This window comes from Marmota flaviventris, chromosome 9 (genome assembly GCF_047511675.1).
Source record: "Marmota flaviventris isolate mMarFla1 chromosome 9, mMarFla1.hap1, whole genome shotgun sequence".
Lineage (NCBI taxonomy): Eukaryota > Metazoa > Chordata > Mammalia > Rodentia > Sciuridae > Marmota > Marmota flaviventris.
Genome location: NC_092506.1, coordinates 91,520,676 through 91,544,093, shown reverse-complemented (window position 1 = coordinate 91,544,093; position 23,418 = coordinate 91,520,676). Strand labels below are relative to the sequence as shown.

The window sequence follows — 23,418 nt, the reverse complement described above, 5'->3', positions numbered from 1 at the left end:
CCCTTCAAAGAAAAATGATTCAAAAGTGCTGCAAAATTAAAATAATAATCAAAATTTTGTCACCTTGTTTTTTATTTACACGCAATTCTAGTGAAAAGCCACATTGTGGGCTGGTGATATATATAGCTCAGTTGGTAGAGTGTTTGCCTTGCATGCCAAGGGCCTGAGTTCAATCCCCAGCAACACACACACACACACACACACACACACACACACACACACACACAAAGCCACATTGTGAGATATACATTCAATTAATGGTAGATTTCATGAAGGCCATGGATTTATGGAAAAGTTAGCCCATATAGGGGTTATTTCCTAAAGAAAGGAATTTAAAGTTTGGACCTAGACCCTCATTGGAGGTGGAGTTTCCCTCTAGTTAGTTTCAACACATTTTACTTTTAACTAAGAACTTTTCCCTTGCCTGGTCTCATTTAATCACACAGGGAAATAGCTATTTTTGCTAGAGAAAGAAAATAATGAAAAGTGGTTTTGTAAAACTGGAGCAAAAATATGAAAGCATTTAAATCACTAAACTTGTGTCAGATTAAATATCCATTAAATAGGGATGCCAGAAAAATACTTATCTTCTTTAGATTCTGAAAGGTAAATTGTGTGCAAATATAACCAGAACAAAGCATGTGGGTGAAAGTCCATGCATTTGTTGGAGGGTTTGGAGCCCAAAGCTGAGGGATTTGTTTGTATCGAGGAAGCCCCTGTTCCTCCTGTAAGGAACCCCTGTTCTATTTAAAGGTGGTTACTTTGAGAGCAACTTGGAGCTGTCCCGAAAAATCTGGCTTATTCTCCCACCAACCCTAAAAAGAATCTTATTAGCACTGGCACTGATGTTTCATAGCAGTCAAGAGAGTAGTCTCAGGAGGTATAGCAATTTTGTTCTGGCTCCCCTTGTTTCTAGCTGACTATCCATGGGTAGGTTAGTGTCTCTGAGTCTTTTTAGTAAAATGAGAAAAATATATCTTATTTCCATGTCATCATGAGGCTTAAATGTAAGAATGCACATCAATTTCCCATGACAGTGCCTGGTATATAACCTACTCTCAATAAGTCAAAGTTTCACAATTAAATCTGGTCTTGGAACACTGTCTCTGGAGCCCTGGCTGTCACTGTAATGTTAAGAAGATTCCACTGCATGTAGGGGCCTGGACTTAGAAAGAGCTTTGTGGCTTCAGCTTAATGAGACTCTCAATCTGTGTTTCTGTTATTGAAGTCAGACAAACTGATGGGTTGACTCTCTGATCTATTTTCAAAGATTGCTCCCTGGTTGGCAAGTGTTCAATTTACAAGAACGATCACTCACTTTGCAGACATATTGCCTGGTCTCAGCAGCATAGTGTTTCTCACTGTGGCTCATTTTTAAGTTTAATATTCTTGACAGAATGCCCAAGTTGATCATTGCCACAGGTAAAGGAAGACAGATGAATCTGCACCATTTTACACTTCACAGTTCTTTAAAGAGTCTTAGATGAATGTCAGCTGGGTGTGAAGATGTACTGTTCATTACTCTCCTGACTTACTCTAACTTTCTCCTCAAAAAACCCTAATGCTTGTTACCATCATGGTTCAATAAACCATGAAAAGATTCAGTAATATATAGACCACTTGATATTATTGCTCTACTTCCTGCTTCCTTTCCCCATGATTGTTTCTCTTATGGAGAATGATTTGAATTTCTGTACTTACTTTACAAAAGCATAGAGTTGTCTTTTGCCTTTTGAAAAGCTTCTGCTTTATGTGAATTTTGCAAGATCTGGTGCATGATGGGAAGGTGGCCTACCTTACCTCTCCCATTCCTTGGTCAAGGGTTTTAGGGGCCTCTGGAGTGCTCTGTCTGCTCCACAGCTAGTGGTTCTTTCACACTTTGCTGAAAATGGGCCTTTTCCTTTCTTGTTGCTGGTGGTGTGGTAGCAGAGTGGGTAAAGTGGTATTGATGTGGGAACCCATGACTTTCTTTTTCCTTTGCTTTGGGCAGTTTCTTGTGGAGCTTAGAGGTGGTACAGCTAGGCTCCTCACCTGTCATCCAGCTTCCACTCTATCTGACCTACAGCTCCAGCCCAATGTGTGTCAGCGGCAACCTGCACAGAAGAAGATGCATCGAGAGGCCGACAAGCTGGAGGGGTTTCCATGCCAGGTGTCTCCTCACATGGATACAGATGAAACTGAACACCATGCACTGGAGCAAAACACAACTTGGAAAGCCTTGGCCAGTTTCCATGAATGACCACAACTGCCCTGTCTCTAAGTCATTCCTCGGGTTGTTGCCTCTGCCTTGTCTGCCTACCTGAACCCTAGCTTCATGGATAAATTGAAATTCTCCTCCACGCAGCCTTCCTTCATCTCTTTCCCTCCAACTGGAAGTGGCTCTTCCTTTTAGAAATTCTACATGCCTTGTTTCTTTGTCACATGGACCATATATCCATCTCAGTAGAAGATAAACTTCTGGAAATGAGGGTCCACATAAGACAAGGTGTGAGAAGGTTCTGGAACCAGACTAATGAGAATTAAAATTCTCTGTTTTCTCTTACAGGCTTTACATAAGTAACCATAATGTATTTGGACATAATTTTCTTGTTTAGAAAAAGGGAGATAATAATACTCAATTTTTTGTTCTTCTTGTTGTTTTGTTCTTGTTCTTGTAAATTCTGAAAGTACCAGGTCAAGTCCTTGAGACTTAAAAGGAATTTCAGAAAGTACAGGTATTATTATTATTTTATTAAAGCAGGAAAATATATTTTGGAAAGATTTTAAACAGCCAAGTATTGACCCAGAGTATTTATTTATTTACTTATTTTAGTAAATATTTTTACTAAATATTTACTTATTTTTAGACACAGGGTTTTTAGATAAGTTAAACTGAATATCTCTTCCCTTGAAATCCTAGCCAAGCCTAGAGAAAAGGAATAGTAGAAATCACATGTGTTAGCTATAAAATGCTTACAACTAATTACTGTGGTACGATTGTATGGTTCCATTGTATAAAGTACTTTTTTTGATATTGGGAAAACTGCTGATGTATCTTAAGATATCTAGTTATATCTTAGGACCTACAGTTATCTTCTGAAATCCAAGACCCTGAAACCAGTACCTTCCTGAACTCAACTGGGGATTTGCTCTCCTACTCAGCCCAATAATAATAATCCTCATAATCTTATCTTCCACTTGTTTTCTCCTTTGCTCTTTTGAATTTGTCTACTTGCTTATTTCAACATCTATCCTGTTCTAAATACAACCACCCATTAGAACTAGTTTTTAAAACTTTGTACTCTAGTGACTTCATACAAGGTATACAGAGGTGCTATGTCTCTTTATTGAATTGTGTTCTTTCCTGCACAGTAGAGTTATGTTTTGTGGAATTTTTTTTCTGAAGCCCTTCCCCAAATATTGCTTCCATTGTGGAAAAAAATCACATAAATAGTGCATAATAAATTAGTAGTTTTAGCTTTGTCACACCACTGAACATACGATACCAGAATTTACCTCAGCACAGATTATCAAGATAGTACTATTTGTAAGTATTCACATTAAAAAAAGAAAGAAAGAAAGAAAGAAAGAAAGAAAGAAAGAAAGAAAGAAAGAAAGAAAGAAAGAAAGAAAGAAAGAAAGAAGGAAAGATCATGTAGAATATCCAGCTGGCTTTCTCCTAATTAGGCTTTAAAAATGTCAGGTGCAAATTAAGAAACAAGATTTCCTTTTTTTGCAGTTTGATAGTGGCTTACCTTTCGAGGTCCTGTGCTCTTTAGCTCAAACACATCCATTGTGTAATTTACTCTACGTCCATAGTGGTCAAACTGAACATTCCCAGTCAGCCCTTGAATCCGAACCTATGAGAAAAAGAGAAAACCTATGCATGTATTTGTTTGCCACTTCACTACTAGAAATCTCAACTTCAGCTGCTGGGCTTATGACCACACACTGTGTGGAACTATAAGCCAAAACCACTCACTGGAATGCCATTGAGCATTTGAGTTTTGGAGTTAGAACCTGAAAGAGGGATATCACATTGAGGTAAAAGTGATTCTGCTTTATACCTAGAAGATGAATACACTTCATTTCTTTTTATATTGTAAAGTTTCCCTTTTAACAACAAGATTCTTCCTCAATATTGAAGTATTCTTTATAGAATAGAAATGTCATTTGTTTACAGCTAGTTTTCAATTTTATCTACGTATCTACATAATATATTAGATACCCTTATTCCCATGTCAGATCATATTTTCTCCTTGATAATACCAAGATATAAGAAACTAAAAAGTTGAATGTATTTTTGAAAAAATTCAAGTACATTTGATCCCAAATTTCCTTTTCATTCACTTTTACTTATGCTTTACCATGGCATTTAAAAACTTTTAAATTATAATATTTATATATGTAACATTCTGATATAATATATAGCATTATTTGAAAAATGGTATCCATATAATTATAAAAGAACAAAATAAATTGATTACTTAATACAAAGTGACAATTTAAAGATCTTCTGAAGTAGTCATTAGCTGTGTTTGCCAAATATTTCTTGTTCTTCTACATTCTGGGCCCAAGGTAGGCTTGTACTTCCTGAGTACCTTCTGGTTAGCTAGCATTATGTAATTCTTTCTGATATATAACTTGTAAACAGATGTGATGAGCCACGTACAGCATTTAACTGCCAATTCAAAACCTGCCTGTAAGAATCTTTTTTCCTTTGCAGCAATCAAGATGACAGCTGTTTTGCCAGCCTGAGCCCCCTGAGTGACTATAGTGGGCAGAGAGCCCTTGCTAATGTAGAGTGTGGCTAGTGAGCAAAGCTCCTTTGATTTTTGAGCCACAGGGATGGGGGGATTACTATATCACAACCCTGCTTGCTCTGACTATGCTGGTATGTTAAGATTAAAGCATCAAAATTTTTACTCTGCATTTAGAAAAAGATAATGATCCCTTGACTTATTAAATTGGCAATCGTAAATATGCATTTATGCTCAGAAAAATTAGTCAGCTTACTTGAACATTTCACTTAAACAAGATTGTCACATAAATTAAGCTTAATAAAAGTGCGAGTTACCTGTTTGAGTGTCCTCTCCATGTCAATTCCCTGGCCCCATGGGGCAGCAGGGTTTGCCAGACAATCTCCAGCATTTCCTCTCCTTGAGATATCGATTTTCTGCCTTCTGAGGCTTCGGAATGTTTCAGCCATCACCAGGACTCCGTCATAAGTCAGGGCAGAAGTGTACTAATCGAATGGAAGTGATTATAATGGTAAATGTTAAAAAGGTTATTTAACTCTAGAAATGGTCTGTGGGCTCTGTGGGCTCAATGACAAAGCCCAGTGTCTGGAGGATGATGAGATTAATGATGACTGATTCACTCTAGCCTCAAAAATTTGTACTGTCACTTAAATACAAAGACTGTATGCCAAATCTTATCACCCTAATTAAAAAGGCAAAAACACATTCTGAAAAATGGAGGGTATTAAACAGATTCCATCAGATGGGAGAAACAAGACCTCAGATGAAGACTTTCTGTTGTGTCCAAATATAAACAGCAGTGGAATAACAAAATCCTAGGTTCAGCATTCTTGGAATCTTCCTTGTCTGTTGCAGTTGGTAAGCTCCAGGAGTGCTGGGCTGTCTTATGCTATTCCTTCCCCAAAATGTCTATAGGGATTCTCTGAGATTTAATTTATCTATAATGACTTGAAGTGTGTATCTTTGTTCAGTCTTCCAGAAGAATTAATGGGATTGTTTGTTGTTATTCAAAAATATGATGCCAGAAATTACATCTCCTTGCTCAACAAATGTGTATTCACCAGTTACTGCACTAAATATGAACAAGGATCATTCAGGAGGGTTAAATCATTTCTTGTAAGTTTCCATTATAATCTTGGATCAAAGTGCAGAGACAAAGCATAGACCATCTGCTTTCCAATGACCACCCCTGCTTCTTTGCAAAAAACAGTGAATTCCCCAGGAAAAATTATTAAGGTAAGAGAAGACATGACAAAAGACTCAGTAATTTGTTTAAGCTGAAAATGAAAACAATAGGGGGTTACATTTGGAAGAATTTGATTAGAGAGTTACCAAAAACATGGGAAGCAGGATACATTTTTCTTGGTGCAAGGCTGAGCATCAATGACTAAGCATGACAAAAACTGTCATCTCTTTCAGAAATTCCATATGGCCATTTCCATGTGATGAATACCACCTCCACCTGTATGAGAGTAGATTTGTGCTGTGGAAAGTGGAGGATGATTTTGATTTTTACTTGCAAATGAAGAAATTTCAATTGTAGAAAGTAAACATAGGCAATATGACAGAGCAATCACTATTCCAGGGAAGAGAAAATCTAAATTACATATAAAAATAAGTTCTAATGCAGAACCTTTCAATAGTAGAGGACCTAACCATTAGGCTTGTATTAGGATTTATTAAGATTCATGTAAATTAAAAGACTTGCTGTATATATGTAAAGGACATGATAAAAAATAAAAGAAAAATAAACTTAAGAATATGTACTCCCCCTCAAAACTGGGGTAGGATAGCTGAAGGACATTCAGGTGATTAGCAAGGTGATGTATCAACATAAATATGGCACGACTGTCCAAACCAATGCATCTTTCAGTAGAGAAAGTCATCAAATCATCTTTATATAGGACAAGAAAATAAAAAATAAATAAAGTGAAACTTGCCAAAGGCATGAAGGTCAAGAGAAAAATGAATTACCAGTATTTCATGATCTACAGAGAGAAAAAAAGAAATACACTGTTGCTTTTTCAGTAGGAAGAAAGAAACTAAGAAGAGATGACATCAAAAATCAAATGCACTTGCTATGGTTTTAAAAAGTTTATCCATTTTTGTGAAACAAGTACACTAGAAAAAAGAACAGGTATCACACAGGGTGGAGCATTAGCAAAGGAGATAGTCAGAGCAGCAAAGACCTGGGCTTTGACAGGTCATAGAACTGGTAGATAGAAGCTATAGTTCAAATAAGTTTTCCCTTTTCAAGGGAGGTAGCCCTTTTCCATGTGCCTTATTGTATTACAACCCAGGAAACCACAATTATGGGCACACAACTTCTAGATGGCATCTAGAAAATCCCTATTAAATAAATATTTGGAAAAACTTGATCTTGGCTTAGAGTTATTTACAGCTCTAACCAATGATCAGAATGGTGGGAGGAGTTCTGTTTTCCAGGGTATAAGACAGAGATGAGCAGAATCATACTAAGTGGAAAGAATGTGGGCTTTGAAAAGAAAGAACTGAGATGAATTCTAATTCTGCTACTCATGGATGAATGGAAGAAAATGTGAAACCCCTTTTTTTTCAGTTATGAAACATTAAACAGAGGAGTTAAATAAGAAAAGATAACAACAACTATATACCATGGTCTTTTCCAGGATGAAATTTTGTATCATATTTGAGAACTCTAAGAAAGATGTACTGAAACAGTGGGTAGGAACTGGAAGAACGACAAAGGAGAGTGATAGATGGTTATTGCCCCAAAGGAGTTAATAGTTGTGAAACAGTAAGTATGCAAAGAAATAATGTTAAATCCTTGGTGAGAATTACACACTCAAATATTATGGAGAGTACAAAGGAGAAAGAAATGGACATTTACTGGAGAAAAAAGAAAAAGTTTCAAAGAGAAATTGAAATTGAGATAAAGCTTTGGAAGATGGTTGGATCTAGACAGGCAGAAATGAAGGTGGAGGACAATGGAAATGGAATCCCAGTCCTGGAGTGAGACAAGCATAGGGGCAGTTCTGATTGGAGCATTGGAAAGAGAGCACAGGGTCATGAAATAGGAATTGTTTAGCCTGCATTGGTGGAAGATATTTATTCCAGAAGATTGTTTAAAGCAGATATGTTTTAATATCAGAAATCATGCTGTTAATCTTGGCTGAAAAACTAAACAATTAATTACAATTGATCCTCATTATTTGCAGATTCTGTGTTTTTAAACTTGCCTACTTGCTAGTATTTGTTTTGTGATCCTCAAATCAATACTGGCAATCCTTTTTTTTTTGGTTATTTGTGGTCATGTATGGAGTAGTAAAAATCTGAATTCACTCAACATTGCAAATTCCCAGTTGTGATTGAACAAGGAAACACTTCCTTTTCTTGTTTCTGCTCACATATTGGAAGCAAATAGCCTTTCTGTGGTCTATTTAGTGCTGTTTTTGCCAATTTTGTGCTTTTTGTTGATAATTTTACTGTTTAAAATGGACCTAAAGCATAGTGTTGAGTGCTGTCTAATATTTCTAAGTGCAAGAAGGTTGTGATGTGTTTATGAAGAAAATATGAATGTTAAACAAGCTTTATTAAGGCACAAGTTATAGAGTGGCTGGCCTTTAGTGCAATGATAATGAGTCAAGGACACATTAAACAGAAACACATAAACCAAGGTTATGCATTGACTGGTTGATGAAAAGGTTATATCCAGAGGCTCACAAAAGGTAACCCTATATTCTCCTAAGTGCAATGGCTTCATATTTACAGATTCATTATTTGTAGAGACTTTATATAACTATCATAAATACTGAAAATTGACTGTATATATTTAATAATTGGCTTCTAAATGCATAGAATCATGACAAGAGCTATGAATAATTACATATATTTATATGCATATATATTTGATATCTATTATATTGTGTCATAAAAGCTGTGTTTGTGAAAATATTGAAAATTGGCTTAAATTTAAATAGGTGTCAACAAAGTAGATTATCACAAACAAATGCCATAAACTAAGCTGTGGCCCAGACAAGTCTAGTTGGAGATTGTCAAACAGGAGACATTAAAAACGATTCTATGCTAGTATTTCATGAATTTGGTCCTCAATTTGAGGATAGCCAGTTAACATATCCATTTAACTTCTTGCATGTATTAATCTTCAATATCAGAAAGTAGGAATGCAGTGCTTGGCAGAGTGAATTCCCAATAAATGCTTTGTTTTGAAATTCCATGATTTTTTTTTTTTTTTTTTTTTAGAGAGAGAGAGAGAGAGAGAAAAAGAAAGAGAGAGAATTTTTTGAATATTCATTTTTTAGTTTTCGGTGGACACAACATCTTTATTTTATTTTTATGTGGTGCTGAGGATTGAACCCAGCGCCCTGCGCATGCCAGGCTAGCGCGCTACAGATTGAGCCACATCCCCAGCCCTCCATGATTTTTATAGGGTAACCATCCAGATCCCAATATGGTAGTGGGGAAGTTGACAGTAGCAGTATGAAAAATTTTATAATTAAGAAATGGAATAGCTGAGACTCTCTGCGAGTAGATCTTAGTCTGTGCTTGAACGACCAAATTGTGTTTTAAGTCTCTACTGAAAAACACTGTCAGTGAGAGATTAGTAAATATTGATGGTGATGATGTCTTATTATGTGGGAGCTCACAAAACTGGAGTTGATATGTTATGCCATTATTTAATGATGTCTTAGAAAATCAGCTGTCATTTTTGATGAGAAAAAATGTACTCATTACCAGAAATTTACCAGCTTCCTTTGAAAATATTAACAAACACAACATGTAGTCTTTGTCAGAGAAAGAGTCAATGAATATGACTTTTACTGTATTTCTAAAAATAATTTTGCAAAAGTTCTACATTTTGCATTTCTACCAATTTCCCAATATTTCTACTCTTTATAAATAATCATTTTGCAGATATAGTTATTATCAAGGTAGAAAAATTAATAGTGGCCATTCACATTTGAAATAGTTAGAAAACAATGACCTATAAGTAAATTGGATATTAAAAAATAAAGTTATAAGAATAGTGCACTGTTTGAGTTAATATCTAAAAAACCCTTAAATACAGAAATTTAGAAATTTTGCTTGGGCAGTGCAGTATAATACCAAAGAGTTGCTTTCCCGAGCCATGCCATATCTGATGAAATGTTAGAGAAACTGTATAATGAACTTTTTATCATAAATTTTAAAAATACTAACAGTACATGAAATAAAAACAAACAAATACCTTTGGGGGAGTCTCAGATCCTGGATACTCTCTCTGATCTAGTTTCTTCCAGCGATCCATTAATTTGGTTACCATAGGTGTATTAAAATCTACCAACTGGAATCCTGTCACATTGGCTCCACCATGTATAAACCTCTCAAGTGAAATGTCCTTGAATCCCTATAAAATCCATAGAAAAAGTTGTTAAATTTACTTCATAACGATACATTTCAATTCTTTAATAGTAACACAAATTAATGACTAAGATATATTTTAACAGATTTCTAATAGAGCAATGGCTAGTTGTCAGCTATTGAATTATGCCACTGTAGGCATTGAATCTGTCAGTCAAAATCCAATACATGAAAAAGCATATAAATATTTTCAGTTTAGCTCAACACAAGTATTTCTTGGATGCCTCTATGAATGCATGAGGGTATGGGAGACAAATAAAACAACATCAAAAAGTCTCCTGTTCAGGACGTAATTGTCCTCTGATACAGATATGTGCAAATGTGTATTATATAAAGGCAATATCAAGGTATAATGACATTCTGTGTTGCTGATAGGCGAAGTCATTTTAAGTGTTTTTGGTTTAATTGTAAAGTGGTCTAAAAGCAGAGAGAGCTGGGAATTTGAACCAGAGAATATAAAAAACTTTGATTATGTTAGTTACTACCATCCTGAGAATCCTGGGATACACTACTGCAAGAGAGGAGAGCAAGCAAGGCCATGCATGGGTTCCTGTGTTGTGGGAAAAAAGATGGTTTCCACTGGGAGGAATGAAGAAGCCTGGAGGAAAAGCGGTGTTATATTTTTGGCATAGAAATAGTAACCTGGGTTTCAAAAATTCTAGAAAGCTATTAATTTTCTATTGATTGATCAGTTGTTTTCTGTTGTGTATCAATTATATCTCCTCCTTCCCATCTTCCCTCTCTTCCTTTCTTTCTGCTTTCCTTCCTTCCTTTCTTTTATACCTAGCCCCTTTTCTCCATTAAGAATTTAAAGTGTCTTACAAAAATATGCACTCAAAGCAGGAAGAGGGAAAATGCATATTAAGGAAGTAAACTGATGAAGCCCAAAACATTATTAGCTCAGGGAAAGTGAACCACACTCTCACACACACACATACACGTGTACATACGTGCACACATAAACAGGCTTGGAGCATCTGTCATTGCTTTTTGCTTTAATTTCTTTTAGTGTTTTGTAAAGGATTTTAAAAATATATATATACAAGGAAATTTATTGCAGGATAATTTGGAATGGCAAGACCTAGAAACAATCTGGGTATTCTCAATAGGAGAATGATTAACTAAAATCATGGTGTTGATACTTTTTTTATTTGTTTATTTTATTTTTGTTTTTAGATATGCATGACAGTAGAGTATATTTGGGCATATTATACATACATGGAGTATTAAGTTACCATTCTTGTGGTTGTACATGATGTGGACTTACACTGGTTGTTTATTTATATATGAACATAGGAAAGTATGTCTGATTCATTCTGTCTTTCCTATTCCCATCTCCCCTCTCTTCCCTTCCATTCAGTCCCCTTCATCTAATCCATTGAAACACCGACTTTTCAGTTTTCATCTTATGCTCCTGTGTATTTTCTTTATTTCCTTCTTGCTTTATTCCTTCCTTCCTTCTTTCCTTTTTAATTTTTTTTTTATTTTTTCTACTTAGTTGTATATGGTAGCAGAATGCATTTCAATTTATCATACACAAATGGAGTGCAACATTTCAATTCTCTGGTTATACATGGTATAGAGACGCACCATTCATGCAGTCACACATGTACCTAGGGTAATGATATCCATCTCATTCCACCATCTTTCCTATCCTCATAATTCTTTTTCTTTTTGGTTTGGGAGATTGAACCCAGGGGTACTTAACCACTAAGTTACATCCCCAAGCCTTTTATTTTTTATTTTATGACAAGGTGTCTCTAAGGTGCCAAGGCTGGTTTTGAACTTGTGATTCTTTTGCTTCAGCCTCCTAAGTCACTGGGATTACAGGCATATGTGGTTTTGCCCAGCTCTTATGCTTCTGTGCACAAAGATGTGTTTTAATTTTATTAATTATCAAAGCCCTGGCAGAGGCACCATAATACCATCAAAAATAAAATAAAATAATAGCCCTGCCTTTGAATCCCACCTTTGTTACTTTCTAACTTAGGCTTCCTACATGCAAAGTGAGAAGGATTATTCAAAAGTAACTAGCACATCAGATTTGAATTCAGTAATTGATAGCAATTATTAATTAATTCACTCAACAAATATTTATTTCATGCCTTTTTATATGCCAGCTACTTTGACAGATAATCAGTAACATTCTGATTTCATTGAGAAATAAAGTAGATACCAGAAAGCAAATCTGTGTTTTGGAAATGGGAAAAACACTGACCATCAATTTTTAGCTACTAAAATGTCAGTTGAACATTTGTTTGCTTTTACCAGAGTATAGTGCAAACCCACAGGCAGGCAAATAATTTCAATATTTTCTAAAAAGGCACAGTAATTTAACTGTTGCATCGGTTGCTAATTGATGACAATATTATTTCCTTTCAGCCATGGCTGAAATGGAAGGTCTGTCAAGCCTTTTATAGCATTATCCACAGCTGCAAGACACTCAGGCAAAGCTGCAGCCTTCAGAAAAAAAAAAAAAAACAAAACAAACAACAACAACAACAAAAAAACATCTGATGTAAAGCCTGTCTAATAAACAACAGCCTACATTTCTCTTATTCCATCCTATTGTTACACTGAAGATAAGGGAAGAATTACCTTGTCACGATAAACTCATTTTACTTATGATTTGAATGAATGGTGGGTGGCTTAGTTAATTTTTGCTATGTCTGTTCTAGTACAGGAAATATTTTCTCTTTCATATATTTTCTTAAAATTTTATATAGAAAATGGATAGGATCTAGACAGAAAAGCAGTTTCCTTGGAAACAGTTACTTTAGTAGCCATTAAGTTTCAGTTTGTATCCATATAATATTGTGGAACTGAAAGTTCTGGGGCAACAATGTCATAAAATCATTTACTCTGCAGTCAGGGGGAAATCAGTGGGTGAGTGTCTTAAGCAAATTCTGCTTAGGGCTGGGTGATCAGAAGAAAGGCCCTCTACCTGTTGAAATTGGCTACTAAATTGCTTGTATTTCACCATGGTTAATGACCTTTCCAGATTAATTCCCATCTTAGTTTTCCTTAAATTTCCATTTGCAATTCACACATTCTCTAGGGGGAGAGGGGGAAATGTTTAAAATTATTAGCATCAGTTATCCTGCTGACCATGTTAATCTGTAGGTCCAATCACATCACTGATATTTACTAAATGTTCATCCTTTAAGTTTTATCTAATTCATGCAAATTTTCTGCTTCTTTGAATTTCAGGTTCACAGGTTGACTAAATCATATCAAGAAAGTTCCAGTGCAGTTTGCAGAAGGAACATCAAACAGAATGGGGGAAATTCTCTCTCCTCATCTTTTAAAAATTAGTTTGAAGGAATGGACTTAAAGTATGTGCTTTTGATGTACATGTAGATGGTGGAGTGAGACCTGCTCCATGCAGAAAAGTTGAAACATAGGAAGCAGAAAGAAAAATGTAAAACAATATTGCCAAGTTGGTAAAATCTTTAACTGGAGTCACTGGACTTGAATTGCCTGAATAAAAATGTGTTAGATTGGGAATCTGGGGCACTGTTTCTAGGCCCCATTCTGAAATAAACCATACATACAAATGCAGACAAGTCACTTTGCTCTCTGTATATTTGTTTGCTTTGTAGGTGAGACATGAGTAGTATATTACATGTATGTGGCAGGTTGTGTGTGTGTGTGTGTGTGTGTGTGTGTGTGATGTGATGTGATAAGGGAGAGGTGAAGCATAGGTTTAGTTAGTCTTTAATTATATACCCTAAACATGTTATAGTTTTGAATTTCTTTATGTCAGAACCAGGTGTTTGCCTATATATGAAATGAATATATTTTTTAAAAATTAAAAATTCAAGTGATTGCAAGATTCTGACTTTGCCTTGCAGGTGGAACAAATGCCTTGTTGCTGTGGATGGCCACATAACTGTGAAGGAGGAGTGAATATCAATACCGAGCAATGTCCAAAACCAGATTCCCCTCAGGGTGATGTGGGGGATGCTTAAATGAATGGTCACTTTGTGGCATTATTGTCACTGTGTGGCATTTCCCTGGGAGTTTAAATAACTCATATGTTATTTATTCATTAGTGAATTTATTTAATTTTTGCAAGTAGACAGGCCAGAGCTTCAAATTTGTCTTTGAGACTTAATGGTCTGTGTGATATTGGGTAAATTATATTGACCCTCATTTTCCAGTCTATAAAATAAACATCTATTTTTAAGGACTAATTAAAATAATTATAGTAACAAAACAAACACAATGACCATAGCTGGGTTCTGGAGGAAAAGCAGAAGTTGAACAGATAAAGAGGAAGGAAAAAGACCTGTTTCATAGACATTGTAGGAACAACATCTTAAAGAGCCTGTGGTGTGCTAATGCCTTATTCACAGTTGTGCTACAGGCTGTTGGACAGTACTTGCTTCAAAGGAGGTTTTGATAAAGGAGAAAGAAGCCTTCACCAATACCAGTGACATACTATCAAAGGCAAAAGGTGATGTTGAACACAGAAAAGGGGTCATCATCATGGTACTTAAGGACTGCTTTCAAAAAGAAATGGCTGTAACAATTAATTAAGATTGGGTGGGACAAATGCTTTGAAGTAGAGACAGTGGCCAAGCTAAAGCTTCCAAGAGAAAAGCAGGTGTTTGGGAGTCAGTTTGATTAGGAGAACAGTTACACATGGGGTGGGCTCTGCATTGAGTAGGAATAAAGTCATTTCTTTTTTTTCCCTGTGGTACTGGGGAGTGTGTGTGTGTGTGTGTGTGTGTGTGTGTGTGTGTGTGCATGTTAAAGCACTAAGGGTGCTTTAACACTGAGCTATATCCCCAGCCCTCCTTATTTTTTATTTTGAGACAGGGTTTTTGCTAATTTGCTGAGGTTGACTTCCAATGTGTGTTCCTCTTGCTTCAGCCTTTCCAGTTCCTGGGATTACAGGTATGTACCACCACACTTGATAAGGGTGATAAAAACCTTAAAGGGCTATTTGCATTAAATAGTACAAAGAGTTGATCCTAAAGAATTTAAGTAGAGCAATGCTTCACTTTAGAATGCTTATTCTGGTAGAAGATTGTGAAAACTGGGGCAATGACTCAGAGTTAGACAGTATGTCATTTTAGAGAAACGAAAGTCCTATGGAGAGGTGAGACAAGTATTAGCAGGTAGGGCTGCAAGTCCACAGGACAGCATATCATAAAGGGTCTGATGTCTTTAACTCTATTTGCAGTCTGGGACCATGGAAAAAAAATTAAGCAGGGAAATGATACAATCATGCCTGTGTTTAAAAAAATAACTGGCAGATCAGTGAAAGAACTAGAAAAGAGAAACTGTAAGGACTAAGAAATTGATTTCCTTACTTCAGTCTCTGAAAAACAACAACAACACAACAACAAAACAACAACGACATCAAAAAAAAAAAAAAAAAAAAAAAAGCAGACTACATGAACTGACAGATAACATATTCCTACTTCTATATCCTGGAAGAGAACACAATCTATTGAGAAACAATATTCTTTTCTAGTACCGCTAGATGGTTGGTGTATTGAAATAAAACATACATATGCCCACATACAAATCATATACAGGACACAGAAAAGATAAAGAGATTCTAGCAATCTCCCTTTCCTTGTGTTACTTATTCTTAATATGCAACAGTTAATGACAGTGGCAGTGAAGGTCATCGAGAAATTTCAAGAATCAGGGAGAGCTGTACTCCTTCCTTTAGCTATCAGCATAGTTCAAGCCCGTCAGATGATGTCAACTTCCTGTGGAGCTTATTAGACCCACTGCAGGCTGTGTGTGGCCTGAGTAATATGAGAAGGGATTATCATTTCTTTTAATCTGGCTAGAAATGAGATAATAGCACACTGCTGATAGTTGCAAAGGCTAGGGAGATCACTGCATGTAAAAAATGATTTCCTTTTTGTCAGGACAGACTGCTGTATGAGCTGGATGAGGATGATAGTTAATTAAGGAAGATAACTTCAACTCAGATAATGACAAGGCAGACTAAAGCAATGCAAAACAGAATTTCCAACTTACTTGCAGCCTTAGTCATAAATAAACTGAATATTATTTTATTTAAATACTTGGAATCTGTCTTCTTTTTTTCAGCCAAAGAGTTTAATGACCCTTGGGAAGTCAATATTTCTGTGACCTTCTTTACATTGATTCTTGGCTGAGAGGATTATCACCTTAAAAGACTCTAAAGGGTACTTAGATTTAAATTGTTTCTCCAGGGAGTTTAACTTGTGTAAATAAGGGATGTTCTTGGCTTTTACAAAATTCGTGTTTATAAACTGATGATACAATTGCTCTCATATTGAGAGCAATTGTATCATCTCATATCTGCTAGTTTCATTCTTCCCTTTTTGATAAATATAGGTTGGACTTTACACTTTCTGCTTTGATTTTCAACATTGTACTTAAAATATTTGTTAGAATATTTCAAAAGAATATTTTAAATCTTCTGGAATATTTATAGCCAAAGGCAACCAGTAAGAATTGCTCTTTGAAAAATCAGTTCTTACATATTAAATCAGTCTTGAAGAGTTGGTTAATTAGCATATTTTTTAAATTATAAAATCTGAATTGTAAATTTTATATGAAATTATTTTCTTCATTTATTATAGAATGCTGCTATTATGTAGATTTACAATAGATTTTTGACTATTAACCTTGTATCCTGTGCTGGGAGCCATTAGCCAAGTAGGTATGACAATTTCCTTGCCAGCGTACCCCATGTTGCAGTGACATTGAATGTAGGTGACCTTGCTCAAGGACCAAGGCGGATTAGGGCGTTCCCGGTTTAGGTTCCAGGTTTAAGGTTTAAGATTATTCCTGCTGGGAATAGGGCGTATCCTGCTGCCTGAGTTCCCCTTGAGTTCTCACGGGATTCAGACAGTATATTTTGGAGATAGAAGCCCAGTGGAGGTGGATTTGGGCAGAGAACATGGATTTCCCCAGAACGTGATTGTAGACGGCTGGTGTGAGTTCGGGAATAAAGAGTTGCTGTTTGAATCTACAAGCTGTGTGGTGGCTCGTGATTGTGTGCCCAGCCAGACTGCGGCATTTGTGCCCAGCCAGACTGTGGCAATCCTGCAACCCTGCTAAACTCACTTATTGGTTTTATGATAATGTTCTGATTTCTTAGATTTTTTTTTATAACAAAATCTTGTTCCTTTTAAATCTGGATTCCTTTTATTTATTTTCTCACTTAATTGACCTTGATGGGATCCTTGGTATGATATTCAATAGAAGTGGTGAGAAGATACCTCCTTATCTTATTTTCAGATATTAGGGAAATCATTCAGTCTTTCAACATTAAGTGTAATGTTAATGTAGCTTTTTATTTTGATTCTTGATTGGCTTCACATTTAAGACTCTTATGCACATAATTCTCAATAAATAGTTATTGATTGACCAAATGAAACAAAAATCACTCTGGTCTTGTAATTAAGAGTCCTTTAGGGATAAATGAATGTCAACAGAATCTATCTGAGTACACTATATTATACAGACATGTTCATGTCAGTGATCTAATCATGTGATACAAAGATATCAACTGCATATGACAAAAACTTATTTTTAAGTGAAAGTGATGGTTCTATTGCTACCACAAGCAAAAGAGTTTTCCTGCTTCATATGTTGGTATTTTGGATAGCTTAAATATGCTGCCATCTACTAGGGCTGTTTATGACAGGTTATGCTATCCATTAGAGTGCTATAAATATTAATTCTTTCCATTTTGTGCTGGTTTATTTATTTTTGTTGCCAATGTCAGCAACTCACTTCTGGAAAGATAGTTTATAACATTGATTTTTTTTCCCCTGCACTCTGTTGTTTGGAAAGAATAAATGTCAAACCCCTCTATTTGCAGTAAAGTAATTAATTAGAATCTCATTATATAATGTCACTGTAGATACAGACATCCCATAATCATAGGATCTTTTATAGTGATTAATGACAGAATATATTTGCTTTAAGATTTGAATCTTTATAAAAATAATAAAACACATCTATTGGATTATTAAAAGTAATGGAAAAGACAAGTAAAAAATTTCCAGTATTTATATGATAATCCATTAAGTTGCAAAATTATAGTTTATTCAAGAAATGCAATACAGTAATGACTCACAATCTATTGCTGCATTTCATTACCTTAGCTCCACACTGAAATCCTATTCACTAAAGACTAAAAATTTCTATCTTAACATGTGATGTTCCGCTCACTATATGAAATGAGGGACAAAGCTGAATCTCTTTTGTATCCTTTAGTTTCTTTCCTACTTCACTCAAAAGATACTCACCAAAGAAATGTGTCATGGGGGTAGATTAGAAAGGAGAAAGCATTCCTGACTTTTCCAGGATAAGCCACTTTGGGGATCAAGCCCTCAGGGCAGGTGGTACTTTAATAAAGCAAGAGAGAATGAACCTCCAGAGACAATTCCAGTGCATACCCCAACCCACACAGACATTGAAGGGCTAGCAAGAAGTATGTAGTGGGCCTTGTCAAGAGATCTATGAGTCCCTGTCTTAGCCCTCTAAGAACTTCATTAATGTGCATGTATCCTGTTCATTAGCCATCTCTGTGTAATATGTGAAAATTTGATGTAGTTTTTAAAAAATGTATTACTTCCAGTCAAAAGATTCAGTTATAATTATTATATTTTTCTTGAATTGGAGAACATAGGTTATTAGTTTAGATGATTCATGAAATACCCAAGTATTGGCAATCTTCATCCATAGAGAAGCATTTATCATTTAGACAGACAAACCAGTATTTAACTTGACAAGTAATAAACACCACAATGAATTTTTAAGTCTCTTTGGCAGATACCCAGCTAATTTGCATAAAAAATATTGAATTCTACATTAGAAATGTGATGATCATTGTAATAAAATAGTCCATGAGTTAGAAACACAGTAGGCAATGTTGTTTGACCATTTATTGTAGCATTATTTTAAGGCATGGTTAAAATAGTTTTAATGCATGAGTGATTCATATGAAAAGTAGAAAAGAAAGAATTCTTACCAAATTTGCAATGATATAATGGTAGCCTTTAACATGCTTTCCAACACTCACAATCTGTGGAGATATAAGGAAATAAAATAAACTATTGTAGCATAATTTCATGTGGAAATATGATGGGGGAAATAATATAGTTTTCCTTATAAAAGTCAGATATTCTAATTAGAAGAACTTTATAAGCCACACTAAATATAAGTGGTTAAAATAAAAACAAACATTATTTTATTTCATTCATTCACTTTTGCTTCATTTATAACTAACCAATTATTTTATTGTACTTTGTTTCAAAAGTAGTTTAATTTCCTTAGAGAAAATGAAAAAGCTAAGAACCAACGATTTATTTCTAAAGAGAAATAAACTATTTCTAAAGAGAATATATTTCTAAATGTATCTATTTCTAAAGAGATTGCACTAACATAAATAATTATGACCTGAAGAATTTAGATGTAGTTTATTTATTGATAACAACTTTATTTTTCCTTTGGAGATTAAAAAATTCTTATTTTCTATAAAACTGAAAATTCCTTGAATAAGAGAAAATCTAATTGTAATTGCTAATGAGCAGCTTTGCAACCTCTGATAGCCTAAAAAATAAAACAAGATTTTCATACTTTTTCATTATTAAGGAAAAAATTCATTTTTTAGCATTTTGATATCCTCAGAAATTCTTTTTGCATTTGAATGACTTGAGTATGAAATAAAGAAAAACCCCTGTAATACCAGAACTCAATTATGTTTCATGGGTGAAATGAAACTTCTGCCCGTCTTTTCATTTCGATAGCATCATAGATACTCGTTGACTTCAAATTTCTACATTTTCACTATGACTAGTTTGAATTTCTAACTTTTCATTATTCAGGGTTTGTTCTACTGCCTATGAGGATTGCCCTTCAATTCTGGATAATTATCAGCCAAAATCCCTTAAATTATTACCACAAAGTGTTTTGAATTTGGTTCTAATAGATACTATGATACTAGAATCACCAACCTGTGGCTACTTTTTGATAATTTCTCAGATTATAGATCAGTGTGTGTGTGTGTGTGTGTGTGTGTGTGTGTGTGTGTGTGTGTATTCAAAATATAATCTGCATGAAGAAAAAGGCTCTGATAATTTTTGGCGAAATATTTCCCTCACCTCACTCAGCCCAATTGGGGACAGAAAAGACATAACTGACTTCAGGTATACATGGTGGATATTTTTCTCCTCCAGCTTTATTAGATTGTTACCTTTCGATGATTACACTTTATAAGGAGTCTAAGATCTAATTTGTTGCCTTGGCTGACCCCAAAGCTCTTGTTCTTGGATGAGCACTGAATCCCCAGTTGGTTACCTAATCTGGTGAGTTCTCTAAAGCTCTTGGCCCCTGAAGATTTCCTTTACTTTCTCGAAATTCAGCTTTACATTTGTAACTTTATAGAGCTGTTCTACATTTTTAAAATTGCCAGATGTGCCATCAAGAAAAGGACAAGCAATAAAAAGATAAACTTATAAAGAGAGTTGAATAAAGAAGCATTTTAATGAATTGTTGTATTGGATGATCCAAACCTGTGTGATTTAGTATGAGTGTAGCAGGTTAGAGCCATTTTATTGTTTGGGATTCTCAGATATAGCTTGTGTAAAAGGGGAAGGGTAAACTTGATAATTGGTACTTGGTTAGGAAACTGCATACTCTAGTACTGAGTCTACCATAGATTCCTGCACTTTGGCCTCAGCAGGGATTGTTGCATTATTATTTTCTTTCTGATTCACTACCACTTTCTCTTGTATGATTATTTAAGGCTTCTCTGCACTCTCTTTAAGCCTCCATGCCCAACCTGCTTCTTTTTATAACACTCTCAACTTATGGTCTTTGCATGACTACAGTCAAACACTTATGCCAGTTTTATAAAATATTCACTTTAAGGTATAATACAGTTGTAAATGTTAAAATATGTGGAACCACTGGAAAATTGGTACTGGGTATTTCCATAAAAATCATTACTGTCCATCAAAGAACTGTAATCAATTAAAGCCACAAATAACTGAAAGGGATAAAAATCCTGACAGAAAAGTTCTCTCAGAACTCCATATACCTCAAGACAGGAGAATGTAGAGGTGAAGAGGCTGCATCTTTTAAATAGAAACAGATGATGCATCTAGACAAAGAATAACAACCCAGAGTCTGTTTAGAGTTCTGAAGATTAGATGAGGAAGGATACACGTTATATTGATCTCTGCTTTCAAAAGGCCCATCTTCACAAGAATTAAACATGTTATTGATTAATTGAATCCTTTAATTACTTTTTTTGTTTATTTTCAGTAAATAAATAATTCTTTAGAAACATCAATGGTGTTGGCTGAATAATTTAGTTTTAAACTCAGGGTTATGTATATTTATAAGTTAAATACCAGATATAAACACTGTAATTGTTTTATTAACAAATTATGGCTTCATCAGTCTTTGTGAGTGTAACTTCTAAGTCTTTTTTCTTTAATTAAAGTTAGAAAAAAATATATCCAAAGCACCATTTCTTCATGAGTTCACCTGTCAATTCAGCTTAATTCAGTGAAGTGCCTTCTATGTTTCAGTTTTGGGGGTAGGAGATTCAAGGAGCAGGATGGTAAATCAGTCAGTGTTACTGTCACAAGATTGTTTATTATTCATAAGGGGATAAGACCCAAAGAGAAAAATCATAAATATAAGGAAAAGTGAGGAGAGTACTGTGGCTTTCAAAAAGAAAGCTATATTATTTGCTTGGGAGAACAAGGCAGATTTTTTTCCCTTCTTTCCACATTTTTTTTGGTGTATTGTAGTTATATATATTGATGAGATTTGTGTTACATATATGCACATGTACACGATATTAAAATATAGTTTGGCCAATATCACTCCCCAGCACTTCACCCTTCTTCCCCAACTCCCACCCAGCCAACAAGATAGATTTTAAGACAATAGACACTAAATATTGACTGAATGGTTGAATCTTAAGTTTAAGAGAATACAAATGCCACAAATATTAAAATAGTGAGGTTAACTTGAAACATGCAGATAAATAAAAGTTTGGCCTTCAATGCATAGACAGATCTTGTGGTAATTCTTTGTGGATCAATGGTTTATAAAGCACTCAGGAGTCCTTCTATAAGGGATGTCACATAATACCTGAAAGCATTATGAAACTGATTCTGTATCAAGCAATACCTTCTGCTAAAGACATGCAGTGGCACATTCAAGTATGAATGGTTCTGTTTTTCCTTTGAGTGTGATCTTATAAGTCATCTGGAACTTCTCTCAGATGTCATCATGTTCCAGAGAATTCACTGACATCAAGAAAAGAGTACAATGTGTATGGTTGTGTTTGGGTCACTACACTGGTAAATGCTGGAAGCTTACTCTCGTTAATCCTCCTTTATTTTTTATTATTAGTTGTTCAAAACATTAATAGCTCTTGACATATCATATTTCATACATTTGATTCAAGTGGGTTATGAGCTCCCATTTTTACCCCGTATACAGATTGCAGAATCACATCGGTTACACATCCATGTTTTTACATATTGCCATACTAGTGTCTGTTGTATTCTGCTGCTTTTCCTATCCTCTACTATCCCTCCTCCCCTCCTCTCCCCTCCCATCTTCTCTCTCTACCCCATCTACTGTACTTCATTTATCTCCCTTGTTTTTTTCCCTTTCCCCTCACTTCCTCTTATATGTAATTTTGTATAACAATGAGACCCTCATTGTTATACAAAAGTTAATCCTCCTTTAGATAGAGTTCCTAACTCCCACATATCCCCCCAATGTTGATTTTTAAAGTGCTTCACTACACACACACACACACACACACTTCTTTCCTTCCTTCTTTCCTTCCTTCCTTTTTTCCTTCCTTCCTTCCTTCCTTCCTTCCTTCCTTCCTTCCTCCTTTCATCCCTTTCTTCCTTCCTTTGCACATTGAACCTTGAACCTCTGAGCCATATTCCTAGCTCTTTTGATTTTTTATTTTGAGACAGGGTCTGTCCAAATTGCTTAGGGCCTCACTAAGATGCTGAGGCTGGCTTTTAAAAACAAAAACAAAACAAAACAAAACAAAGAAACACCTTTTAGTTGTTAATGAACGTTTATTTATTTATTTATTTTACTTATTTATGTGTGGTGCTGAGGATCAAACCCAGGCTCTCACACATGTGAGACAAGAACTCTCCCACTGAGCCCCAGCCCCAGCCCCAGCCCCCTAGGGTGGCTTTCACTTGGGATCCTCCTGCTGGGATGCTTCACAATATATTTTGGAAACAAAACTTTGGTTTTC

At 35.2% G+C, this 23,418-nt stretch overlaps 1 protein-coding gene across 3 annotated transcripts in view; it reads right to left on the bottom strand.

Moving 5' to 3' along the window:
• Gria4 (glutamate ionotropic receptor AMPA type subunit 4) overlaps nt 1-23,418 on the bottom strand; it is a 354,313-nt gene that overhangs the window by 63,641 nt on the left and 267,254 nt on the right. For all 3 annotated transcript variants that reach the window (XM_027930549.2, XM_027930548.2, XM_027930551.2), the window contains exons 5-8: nt 19,138-19,191; nt 9,967-10,125; nt 5,057-5,224; nt 3,735-3,839 (exon numbers count right to left, since the gene is read on the bottom strand). In XM_027930549.2, the coding sequence (XP_027786350.1) occupies nt 3,735-3,839; nt 5,057-5,224; nt 9,967-10,125; nt 19,138-19,191 (486 nt within the window). The remainder of the gene's footprint in view (nt 1-3,734; nt 3,840-5,056; nt 5,225-9,966; nt 10,126-19,137; nt 19,192-23,418) is intronic.